The sequence below is a fragment of the Bufo gargarizans genome, chromosome 1, assembly GCF_014858855.1.
Source record: "Bufo gargarizans isolate SCDJY-AF-19 chromosome 1, ASM1485885v1, whole genome shotgun sequence".
In the NCBI taxonomy this organism is placed as follows: Eukaryota; Metazoa; Chordata; class Amphibia; order Anura; family Bufonidae; genus Bufo; species Bufo gargarizans.
The window spans coordinates 249,515,751-249,528,942 of record NC_058080.1 but is presented as its reverse complement, the minus strand read 5'-3'; the positions used below and the strand labels follow the sequence as shown (position 1 = coordinate 249,528,942).

The window sequence follows — 13,192 nt, the reverse complement described above, 5'->3', positions numbered from 1 at the left end:
GCGCTGTGGATGTCACTGTTATGGGGGCGCTGTGGAGGTCACTGTTATGGGGGCGCTGTGGAGGTCACTGTTATGGGGGCGCTGTGGAGGTCACTGTTATGGGGGCGCTGTGGAGGTCACTGTTATGGGGGAGCTGTGGAGGTCACTGTTATGGGGGGCTGTGGAGGTCACTGTTATGGGGGCGCTGTGGAGGTCACTGTTATGGGGGCGCTGTGGAGGTCACTGTTATGGGGGCACTGTGGATGTCACTGTTATGGGGGCGCTGTGGAGGTCACTGTTATGGGGGCGCTGTGGAGGTCACTGTTATGGGGGCGCTGTGGAGGTCACTGTTATGGGGGAGCTGTGGAGGTCACTGTTATGGGGGGCTGTGGAGGTCACTGGGGGCGCTGTGGAGGTCACTGTTATGGGGGCGCTGTGGAGGTCACTGTTATGGGGGCGCTGTGGAGGTCACTGTTATGGGGGCACTGTGGATGTCACTGTTATGGGGGGCTGTGGAGGTCACTGTTATGGGGGCGCTGTGGAGGTCACTGTTATGGGGGCGCTGTGGAGGTCACTGTTATGGGGGAGCTGTGGAGGTCACTGTTATGGGGGGCTGTGGAGGTCACTGGGGGGCTGTGGAGGTCACTGGGGGGCTGTGGAGGTCACTGTTATGGGAGCACTGTGGAGGTCACTGTTATGGGGGCGCTGTGGATGTCACTGTTATGGGGGCGCTGTGGAGGTCACTGTTATGGGGGCGCTGTGGAGGTCACTGTTATGGGGGAGCTGTGGAGGTCACTGTTATGGGGGAGCTGTGGAGGTCACTGGGGGGCTGTGGAGGTCACTGGGGGGCTGTGGAGGTCACTGGGGGGCTGTGGATATCTTTTAACCACACAAACAAAACAGACAGATCTAATGTGACTGTAAAGGGGCTTATGTCCCGCGTAGAGATGAGTTTGAGGCGTTTTGCCGAACTTTGTTTCAAAGTTCAATTTGGGTTCCGAACTTGACCCCAAACCCCATTGAAGTCAATGGGGACCCGAACTTTGCTGCATTAAAATGGCTGTAAAAAAGTGATAGAAAAGGGTTGAGGGCTGCAAAAGGCCCCGAAGTTGGCTTAGGAGCAGGACAATCGCCCTGCAAACAAAGGAGGAGGGAAATAACGACACATACCTAAAGATAAATAACAATCCTGAATGCTCCAGTCCGCGATCCCCCCGCTAACCACACGTTCAGACAATGCACCGGCTGCAGGGCAGGGAGCACCTCCAAGGAGTAGAGGGCAAGCTCAGGCCATGTGCCCAATATGGAGACCCAGAAGTTGCAGGGGGCAGACCCCTCAGTCAGTCCGTGTAGGCGTGTGCACACTTACTGCCCCACCATGTCGGCCATGCTAACCCTGAGGTGCTGGCGGAGCCCCAGCTGCGTTGGCGACCTCTTCCTCCTCCTCTGCCTTGTGCTTCCACTGTGCCCCCGCTGTCAGGTGGGAATGCCACCAGCAGCGCATCTACCAGCGTGCGCTTGTACTCGCGCATCTTACCATCACGCTCCAGTGACGGAATTAAGGACGGTACATTGTCCTTGTAACGGGGATCCAGCAGCGCGGCCACCCAGTAATCAGCACAAGCTAGAATGTGGGCAACTCGGCGGTGGTTGCGGAGACACTGCAGCATGTAATCGGTCATGTGTGCCAGGCTGCCCAGAGGCAACGAAAAGCTGTCCTGTGTGGGAGGTGTATCGTCTGTGTCCTCTGTATCCCCCCAGCCACGCACCAGTGATGGCCATGAGCTGGTCTGGGTGCCACCCTGCTGTGAACACGGTTCCTCCTCCTCCATCTCCTCATCCTCCAGACCTGTGCCCTGGCTGGACAGTTGGGTACCAGGCCGCTATTGGTGCAGGAACCCACCCTCGGAGCCACCTGTGGAAGAACGGCCTGATAACCGTGGGGATGATCCCTCCTCCTGTGCCACATCCTCTTCCATCATCGCCTGCAGCGTTTTTTCAAGGAGACATAGAAGGGGGAAAAAGGGGCTGAAGACTTCTTTCCCGGGTAAAGGGGCTGAAGACTTCTTTCCCGGGTAAAGGGGCTGAAGACTTCTTTCCCGGGTAAAGGGGCTGAAGACTTCTTTCCCGGGTAAAGGGGCTGAAGACTTCTTTCCCGGGTAAAGGGGCTGAAGACTTCTGTCCCGGGTAAAGGGGCTGAAGACTTCTGTCCCGGGTAAAGGGGCTGAAGACTTATGTCCCGGGTAAAGGGGCTGAAGACTTATGTCCCGGGTAAAGGGGCTGAAGACTTATGTCCCGGGTAAAGGGGCTGAAGACTTATGTCCCGGGTAAAGGGGCTGAAGACTTATGTCCCGGGTAAAGGGGCTGAAGACTTATGTCCCGGGTAAAGGGGCTGAAGACTTATGTCCCGAGTAAAGGGGCTGAAGACTTATGTCCCATTCTGGGGACTGAGGGCAGAATGTGAGGACACTGAGGGGTGTGAGGACTTTCCCAATGCATTGTATATACCATAAGTGTGTACCCCCCGGAGCGTGTGCACTCACACACTGACAATACTAAGACAATGCAGCAGCAGGGCCCCGCAGACACACTGAAACAGAAGCCATGCAGTGTGAGGCCGTCAGCCACCGGATCACAATGCACAGAAGCGCCTTCCTGCAACTTTACCGGCACGGAGCTTGTAGTGTGACTGAGCGGCACACAGGTAGGGGGTCCTGCAGGGTACCCTCAGAGATGCCCCGAGCTCGGCCTACATTCGTGCCCACCATACAAGGTATAACCCCATCAATGACCTCATAGAGTGCGCTACGGCCACTGTCAGTCGGGTCATATGCGGGGGCTCTATTGCCACCATATTATGGACACATCTGCCCCTCCTGCAGTTCATCAGCACCGGAGTCAGAGCGCCACCACTGGGTTATGGCGGGTATTACACCCGCCTGGTAAGGACAGTATTAGACCTCCTCTCTAGTGGGGTCTGTGGACAGGAGGCCCGTGGAAATGGAAGCTGATGTTTGTGGTGTAATCAGAGGGCTGATTAGAAGGGAACGCAATCGTCTTCTCGTCCCTTTTCTTGGAAACCCTCCGTCCATATGAGACAATCAGAGAGCTGGTAGTGGGGGATGGTAATAACCTGCAAAGAAGTCCATGGCCCCCTGGAGTCATGTAGATATACAGGAGCAGAAGGATCTATGCCTCTCCACCTCTCCCTGCAGCCTGTCAGCATCCTGCACCTATCTCTCCCTGCAGCCTGTCAGCATCCTGCACCTATCTCTCCCTGCAGCCTGTCAGCATCCTGCACCTCTCTCCCTGCAGCCTGTCAGCATCCTGCACCCATCTCTCCCTGCAGCCTGTCAGCATCCTGCACCCATCTCTCCCTGCAGCCTGTCAGCACCTCTCTGTTGTCCCTTCTTCTCCAGGCTGAAATCACAGGCAGAGATGTTCGGCAGGTCTTGTTTTAGAGGTGACAGTTTAATGCTATTCGGTGCTGGCTGCCGTACAGCCAGAGACAGAGCCTTTAGAAACTGGGTTGGTAGTGAGAGTTGTAGTATCACAGCTCAAATGCCAATCCCAATCCTTCTTGAAGCTTCCACTGTCAGCTTTAATGCAGGACCCTACTCCATCTCTAGCTGCTATACAGCCTGAGATACAGGTATCAGTAGTAAGGATCAGGACATCTCATGCTTCCTTGGATACTGAAGTGCTACCCTGCAGGGACTATGAAATACGTCATTGGCAGAGAAAGAGTCAATGAGGCATGATGAGACGGTGAGGAGGGGGCCAGCATTACCGAGGAGGGGCCAGAAGTAATTAAAAAAAGGGCCGAGGACTAATGAGGAGCAGTAATTATGAGGAGGAGGGGCCAGGGTTGGTTAACGAGGCATACTGGAGACATTCTTTGGAGGTTGACCCAGTTTGCAGATCCCACAGTCTTATGGACATGACCTCTCACCAATATGGGCGCCTCTCCCGGGCTGACATCACTCTCCATAGCTCTGCCAGATCCTTGGTTGCGGTGGTCGATGCTTTGCCCGGGTGCGCACTAGAAGGACAAGAAAGTCACATCGTATGTCCCTCTACAGCCCCATCCCCCACCTCGGTGGTCTTGGGTACCTCAGGTACAGACGCCTGTTTAACCTGCAGAACATGATGAATCCATTCACACATTTCTTCCTAAGCTGCTGCAGCCGGGAGAATGTGCGGGACCTTTGGACCGTCCCTGTGTCATGACCGGAGCTCGCCATGTCATCCCTGGATGTGGTGGAGCGCGCCTGAAAGAAGACACTGGCAATAATGTCTATGATATCAGTAATGTCAGAGCGCCCCACGCCTGTGCGGCTGGTTACCTGCAGTTTCCTGGCTTTGTTCTTTGCTCCATACCCTCGAATTCGTCTCCTAAATCCAGATCTTGAGGTGCCCTCCAATGGCAGCTTCTGGCTGCGATCCGGGCATTTGGCCTCCACGTCACTAGCCTTTGCTGACTGCAGGGGGCAGTGCTTGCTGCTCTTACCAGAAGACTGATAGCTGTGATCCAGGGAGAAGGCTGCGGCCACGGCAGAGTCCTGAACACGGACAAGAATGCAAGAAGGGGGACTGCAGCAGGAGGCACGGGGTGAGGTTCTGGGTAATGGGGAACCCTCTGCGATTCTCTCAGGGTCCAGTCAGACAACTGTTAGTGTCCTGCCTTCTGCAAAACACTGATACCTGCCGTGTGTGTTCCGCAAAATGCACCACATAAACCTATATGGCACACACGGACAAGAATAGGACATGCTCTATATTTTTTGTGGGGCCGTGGAATGGATGCGGACAGCCCCACTGGAATGACTGGGTTCGCAACCATTGAGCAAATTTGCAAAACGGATGCAGACACAGAAATACGGTCGCCTGAATGGCCCCTAACCCTGAGGTGCACTTCTAACTGGGAGCTACACCTCTAACAGGTACATAAACCCCTAAGTCAGAAATACACACCCCCTAGCCTGGAGATACACCCCACAGCCTGGAGATACACCCCCCCTAATCAGAGATACACCCCCTAGCCTAAAGATACAACCCATAATCAGAGATACACACCCCTAGCCTGGAGATACACCCCCTAGCCTGGAGATACACCCCACAGCCTGGAGATACACCCCCCCTAATCAGAGATACACCCCCTAGCCTAAAGATACAACCCATAATCAGAGATACACACCCCTAGCCTGGAGATACACCCCCTAGCCTGGAGATACACCCCCCCCTAATCAGAGATACACCCCCTAGCCTGGAGAAATAACCTAACCAAAGATACACATGCACCCCTAGCCTGGAGATACACCCCCTAATTAGAGATACACACGCACCCTAGCCTGGAGATACACCCGCACCCCTAGCCTGGAGATACACCCGCACCCCTAGCCTGGAGATACACCCGCACCCCTAGCCTGGAGAAATAACCTAACCAAAGATACACATGCACCCCTAGCCTGGAGATACACCCGCACCCCTAGCCTGGAGATACACCCCCTAATTAGAGATACACACCCCTAGCCTGGAGATACACCCCCTAACCAGAGATACACCCGCACCCCTAGCCTGGAGATACACCCCCTAACCAGAGATACACACGCACCCCTAGCCTGGAGATACACCCCCTAACCAGAGATACACCCGCACCCCTAGCCTGGAGATACACACGCACCCCTAGCCTGGAGATACACCCCCTAACTAGAGATACACACGCACCCCTAGCCTGGAGATACACCCCCTAATTAGAGATACACACGCACCCCTAGCCTGGAGATACACACGCACCCCTAGCCTGGAGATACACCCCCTAATTAGAGATACACACCCCTAGCCTGGAGATACACCCCCTAACCAGAGATACACCCGCACCCCTAGCCTGGAGATACACCCCCTAACCAGAGATACACACGCACCCCTAGCCTGGAGATACACCCCCTAACCAGAGATACACCCGCACCCCTAGCCTGGAGATACACACGCACCCCTAGCCTGGAGATACACCCCCTAACCAGAGATACACACGCACCCCTAGCCTGGAGATACACCCCCTAATTAGAGATACACCCGCACCCCTAGCCTGGAGATACACCCGCACCCCTAGCCTGGAGATACACACGCACCCCTAGCCTGGAGATACACACGCACCCCTAGCCTGGAGATACACACGCACCCCTAGCCTGGAGATACACCCCCTAACCAGAGATACACACGCACCCCTAGCCTGGAGATACACCCCCTAACCAGAGATACACACGCACCCCTAGCCAGGAGATACACCCCCTAACCAGAGATACACACGCACCCCTAGCCAGGAGATACACCCGCACCCCTAGCCTGGAGATACACACGCACCCCTAGCCTGGAGATACACACGCACCCCTAGCCTGGAGATACACACGCACCCCTAGCCTGGAGATACACACGCACCCCTAGCCTGGAGATACACCCCCTAATTAGAGATACACACGCACCCCTAGCCTGGAGATACACCCCCTAATTAGAGATACACACGCACCCCTAGCCTGGAGATACACACGCACCCCTAGCCTGGAGATACACCCCCTAACCAGAGATACACATGCACCCCTAGCCTGGAGAAACCCCCCCTAACCAGAGATACATTCCTAACATGGAGACACACACCACTAATCCAGAGATAACATGAAGGTACACCTCCTAACCCAGAGAAACACTCCTCTAACTTGGAAAAATATCCCTAATCCATAAAGAGAGACCCTACGGAAACACCATCCATCCTATTCTCTGTGACTACAGCTTCGGGTGACTGGAGTATAATACAGGATGTGAATGTGGAATTTTAGGGTTTAGCCTGGAGATACACCCGCACCCCTAGCCTGGAGAAATAACCTAACCAAAGATACACATGCACCCCTAGCCTGGAGATACACCCCCTAATTAGAGATACACCCGCACCCCTAGCCTGGAGATACACCCGCACCCCTAGCCTGGAGATACACCCCCTAATTAGAGATACACACCCCTAGCCTGGAGATACACCCCCTAACCAGAGATACACCCGCACCCCTAGCCTGGAGATACACCCCCTAACCAGAGATACACACGCACCCCTAGCCTGGAGATACACCCCCTAACCAGAGATACACACGCACCCCTAGCCTGGAGATACACCCGCACCCCTAGCCTGGAGATACACACGCACCCCTAGCCTGGAGATACACCCCCTAATTAGAGATACACACGCACCCCTAGCCTGGAGATACACCCCCTAATTAGAGATACACACGCACCCCTAGCCTGGAGATACACCCCCTAATTAGAGATACACCCGCACCCCTAGCCTGGAGATACACCCGCACCCCTAGCCTGGAGATACACCCGCACCCCTAGCCTGGAGATACACCCGCACCCCTAGCCTGGAGATACACCCGCACCCTAGCCTGGAGATACACCCGCACCCCTAGCCTGGAGATACACACGCACCCCTAGCCTGGAGATACACCCCCAAACCAGAGATACACACGCACCCCTAGCCTGGAGATACACCCCCTAACCAGAGATACACACGCACCTCTAGCCAGGAGATACACCCCCTAACCAGAGATACACACGCACCCCTAGCCTGGAGATACACCCGCACCCCTAGCCTGGAGATACACACGCACCCCTAGCCTGGAGATACACACGCACCCCTAGCCTGGAGATACACCCCCTAATTAGAGATACACACGCACCCCTAGCCTGGAGATACACCCCCTAATTAGAGATACACACGCACCCCTAGCCTGGAGATACACACGCACCCCTAGCCTGGAGATACACCCCCTAACCAGAGATACATTCCTAACATGGAGACACACACCACTAATCCAGAGATAACATGAAGGTACACCTCCTAACCCAGAGAAACACTCCTCTAACTTGGAAAAATATCCCTAATCCATAAAGAGAGACCCTACGGAAACACCATCCATCCTATTCTCTGTGACTACAGCTTCGGGTGACTGGAGTATAATACAGGATGTGAATGTGGAATTTTAGGGTTTAGCCTGGAGATACACCCGCACCCCTAGCCTGGAGATACACCCGCACCCCTAGCCTGGAGAAATAACCTAACCAAAGATACACATGCACCCCTAGCCTGGAGATACACCCCCTAATTAGAGATACACCCGCACCCCTAGCCTGGAGATACACCCGCACCCCTAGCCTGGAGATACACCCCCTAATTAGAGATACACACCCCTAGCCTGGAGATACACCCCCTAACCAGAGATACACCCGCACCCCTAGCCTGGAGATACACCCCCTAACCAGAGATACACACGCACCCCTAGCCTGGAGATACACCCCCTAACCAGAGATACACACGCACCCCTAGCCTGGAGATACACCCGCACCCCTAGCCTGGAGATACACCCGCACCCCTAGCCTGGAGATACACCCCCTAATTAGAGATACACCCGCACCCCTAGCCTGGAGATACACCCGCACCCCTAGCCTGGAGATACACCCGCACCCCTAGCCTGGAGATACACCCCCTAATTAGAGATACACACCCCTAGCCTGGAGATACACCCCCTAACCAGAGATACACCCGCACCCCTAGCCTGGAGATACACCCCCTAACCAGAGATACACACGCACCCCTAGCCTGGAGATACACCCCCTAACCAGAGATACACACGCACCCCTAGCCTGGAGATACACCCGCACCCCTAGCCTGGAGATACACACGCACCCCTAGCCTGGAGATACACCCCCTAATTAGAGATACACCCGCACCCCTAGCCTGGAGATACACCCGCACCCCTAGCCTGGAGATACACCCGCACCCCTAGCCTGGAGATACACCCGCACCCCTAGCCTGGAGATACACACGCACCCCTAGCCTGGAGATACACACGCACCCCTAGCCTGGAGATACACCCCCTAACGAGAGATACACACGCACCCCTAGCCTGGAGATACACCCCCTAACCAGAGATACACACGCACCTCTAGCCAGGAGATACACCCCCTAACCAGAGATACACACGCACCCCTAGCCTGGAGATGCACCCGCACCCCTAGCCTGGAGATACACACGCACCCCTAGCCTTGAGATACACACGCACCCCTAGCCTGGAGATACACACGCACCCCTAGCCTGGAGATACACCCCCTAATTAGAGATACACACGCACCCCTAGCCTGGAGATACACCCCCTAATTAGAGATACACACGCACCCCTAGCCTGGAGATACACCCCCTAATTAGAGATACACACGCACCCCTAGCCTGGAGATACACACGCACCCCTAGCCTGGAGATACACCCCCTAACCAGAGATACACATGCACCCCTAGCCTGGAGAAACCCCCCCTAACCAGAGATACATTCCTAACATGGAGACACACACCACTAATCCAGAGATAACATGAAGGTACACCTCCTAACCCAGAGAAACACTCCTCTAACTTGGAAAAATATCCCTAATCCATAAAGAGAGACCCTACGGAAACACCATCCATCCTATTCTCTGTGACTACAGCTTCGGGTGACTGGAGTATAATACAGGATGTGAATGTGGAATTTTAAATGCAGCTTTGTGTATTTGTTGGTATAATACAATGTGCACGGTGCCATGCTATGCTATGGAGCTGCACTCAAGGAGACTGCCCCCAGAGGCCAGGTAAGGTATTGTACACCAGATGTGGAGACACCCAACTATACAGTGAGATCCAGGTGAGGATGCCGCCCCCTGCTGGCAGCCCCAGGGTTCCTTTACCTTAACATCTTCAGATGACCAAGAGCTGATCTCCACCTCCTCGAATAAACCTGAAATGAAAGGACCCAAATCATAGCCAGCATCCCAGAACTGCGCCCCTGTGCCCATAGACTGAATCCCTGCACCCACCTTGTGGAAGATAATCAGCAGGTGTTGACAGTAGCAATGGGCTCAGCTCCAGGGGTGCAGCTGAAGAAGACTGTGGGGTGTAGGGACCTACTGAACAGAAAAGAGGGTCACTGGATCAACTTGCGGGAAAACAGGCCGAACTGGATGGACAAATGTCTTTTTTCGGCCTTATGTACTATGTTACTATGTTACACTGCAGCATACTCAACATGATTCTAGGAACCAACTTGACATATAAATAATCACCAGTGATGTCATCATTAGCTAATTATAACCTGTGCTCTCCGTAAGTGGTGCACTGCTCCGTTATCAGCCATGTCAGGCCGGGGAGAGGACGACTGTAGGAGAGGAGAATACAGTCTATTGCCCCCTGTTATCAGCCATTTCAGAGGAGAGGATGACTGTAGGACAGGAGAATACAGTCTATTGCCCCCTGTTATCAGCCATTTCAGGGGAGAGGATGACTGTAGGACAGGAGAATACAGTCTATTGCCCCCTGTTATCAGCCATTTCAGGGGAGAGGATGACTGTAGGACAGGAGAATACAGTCTATTGCCCTGTTATCAGCCATTTCAGGGGAGAGGATGACTGTAGGAGAGGAGAATACAGTCTATTGCCCCTGTTATCAGCCATTTCAGGGGAGAGGATGACTGTAGGACAGGAGAATACAGTCTATTGCCCCTGTTATCAGCCATTTCAGGGGAGAGGATGACTGTAGGACAGGAGAATACAGTCTATTGCCCCTGTTATCAGCCATTTCAGGGGAGAGGATGACTGTAGGACAGGAGAATACAGTCTATTGCCCCTGTTATCAGCCATTTCAGGGGAGGGATGACTGTAGGACAGGAGAATACAGTCTATTGCCCCTGTTATCAGCCATTTCAGGGGAGAGGATGACTGTAGGACAGGAGAATACAGTCTATTGCCCCTGTTATCAGCCATTTCAGGGGAGAGGATGACTGTAGGACAGGAGAATACAGTCTATTGCCCCTGTTATCAGCCATTTTGAGGGGAGAGGATGACTGTAGGACAGGAGAATACAGTCTATTGCCCCCTGTTATCAGCCATTTCAGGGGAGAGGATGACTGTAGGACAGGAGAATACAGTCTATTGCCCCTGTTATCAGCCATTTCAGGGGAGAGGATGACTGTAGGACAGGAGAATACAGTCTATTGCCCCCTGTTATCAGCCATTCAGGGGAGAGGATGACTGTAGGACAGGAGAATACAGTCTATTGCCCCCTGTTATCAGCCATGCAGGGAGAGGATGACTGTAGGACAGGAGAATACAATCTATTGCCTCCCTGTTATCAGCCATTTCAGGGGAGAGATGACTGTAGGACAGGAGAATACAAGTCTATTGCCCCTGTTATCAGCCATTTCAGGGAGGAGGATGACTGTAGGACAGGAGAATACAGTCTATTGCCCCCTGTTATCAGACATTTCAGGGGATGAGGATGACTGTAGGACAGGAGAATAACAGTCTATTGCCCCTGTTATCAGACATTTCAGGGGAGAGGCGACTGTAGGACAGGAGAATACAGTCTATTGCCCCCTGTTATCAGCCATTTCAGGGGAAGAGGATGACTGTAGGACAGGAGAATACAGTCTATTGCCCCCTGTTATCAGCCATTTCAGGGGAGGAGGATGACTGTAGGACAGGGAGACTCAGTCTATTGCCCCCTGTTATCAGCCATTTCAGGGGAGAGGATGACTGTAGGGACAGGAGAATACAATCTATTGCTCCCTGTTATCAGCATTTCAGGGGAGAGGAATGACTGTAGGACAGGAGAATACAGTCTATTGCCCCCTGTTATCAGCCATTTCAGGGGAGAGGATGACTGTAGGACAGGAGAATACAGTCTATTGCCCCCTGTTATCAGCCATTCAGGGGAGAGGATGACTGTAGGACAGGAGAATACAGTCTATTGCCCCCTGTTATCAGCCATTTCAGGGGAGAGGATGACTGTAGGACAGGAGGAATACAGTCTATTGCTCCCTGTATCAGCCATTTCAGGGGAGCAGGATGACTGTAGAGACAGGAGAGATACAGTCTATTGCCCCCTGTTATCAGCCATTTCAGGGGAGAGGATGACTGTAGGACAGGAGAATACAATCGATTGCCCCTGTTATCAGCCCATTTCAGGGGAGAGGATGACTGTAGGACAGGAGAATACAGTCTATTGCTCCCTGTTATCAGCCATTTCAGGGGAGAGGATGACTGTAGGACAGGAGAATACAGTCTATTGCCCCTGTTATCAGCCATTTCAGGGGAGAGGATGACTGTAGGACAGGAGAATACAGTCTATTGCCCCTGTTATCAGCCATTTCAGGGGAGAGGATGACTGTAGGACAGGAGAATACAGTCTATTGCCCCTGTTATCAGCCATTTCAGGGGAGAGGATGACTGTAGGACAGGAGAATACAGTCTATTGCCCCTGTTATCAGCCATTTCAGGGGAGAGGATGACTGTAGGACAGGAGAATACAGTCTATTGCCCCTGTTATCAGCCATTTCAGGGAGAGGATGACTGTAGGACAGGAGAATACAGTCTATTGCCCCTGTTATCAGCCATTTCAGGGGAGAGGGATGAGGATGAGGAAGAGAGGACAGAATACAGTCTATTGCCCTGTTATCAGCCATTTCAGGGGAGAGGATGACTGTAGGACAGGAGAATACAGTCTATTGCCCCTGTTATCAGCCATTTCAGGGGAGAGGATGACTGTAGGACAGGAGAATACAGTCTATTGCCCCTGTTATCAGCCATTTCAGGGGAGAGGATGACTGTAGGACAGGAGAATACAGTCTATTGCCCCTGTTATCAGCCATTTCAGGGGAGAGGATGACTGTAGGACAGGAGAATACAGTCTATTGCCCCTGTTATCAGCCATTTCAGGGGAGAGGATGACTGTAGGACAGGAGAATACAGTCTATTGCCCCTGTTATCAGCCATTTCAGGGGAGAGGATGACTGTAGGACAGGAGAATACAGTCTATTGCCCCTGTTATCAGCCATTTCAGGGGAGAGGATGACTGTAGGACAGGAGAATACAGTCTATTGCCCCTGTTATCAGCCATTTCAGGGGAGAGGATGACTGTAGGACAGGAGAATACAGTCTATTGCCCCTGTTATCAGCCATTTCAGGGGAGAGGATGACTGTAGGACAGGAGAATACAGTCTATTGCCCCTGTTATCAGCCATTTCAGGGGAGGAGGATGACTGTAGGACAGGAGAATACAGTCTATTGCCCCTGTTATCAGCCATTTCAGGGGAGAGGATGACTGTAGGACAGGAGAATACAGTCTATTGCCCCTGTTATCAGCA

The 13,192-nt window shown here is 53.2% G+C and overlaps 1 protein-coding gene across 1 annotated transcript in view; it reads right to left on the bottom strand.

The window, feature by feature from the left end:
• The window catches only part of MEIOSIN (meiosis initiator), a 40,536-nt gene that overhangs the window by 8,764 nt on the left and 18,580 nt on the right, over positions 1-13,192 (bottom strand). The window contains exons 2-6 of the mRNA XM_044277595.1: positions 9,870-9,959; positions 9,741-9,790; positions 4,326-4,541; positions 4,093-4,250; positions 3,932-4,021 (exon numbers count right to left, since the gene is read on the bottom strand). Of these exons, the coding sequence (XP_044133530.1) occupies positions 3,932-4,021; positions 4,093-4,250; positions 4,326-4,541; positions 9,741-9,790; positions 9,870-9,959 (604 nt within the window). The remainder of the gene's footprint in view (positions 1-3,931; positions 4,022-4,092; positions 4,251-4,325; positions 4,542-9,740; positions 9,791-9,869; positions 9,960-13,192) is intronic.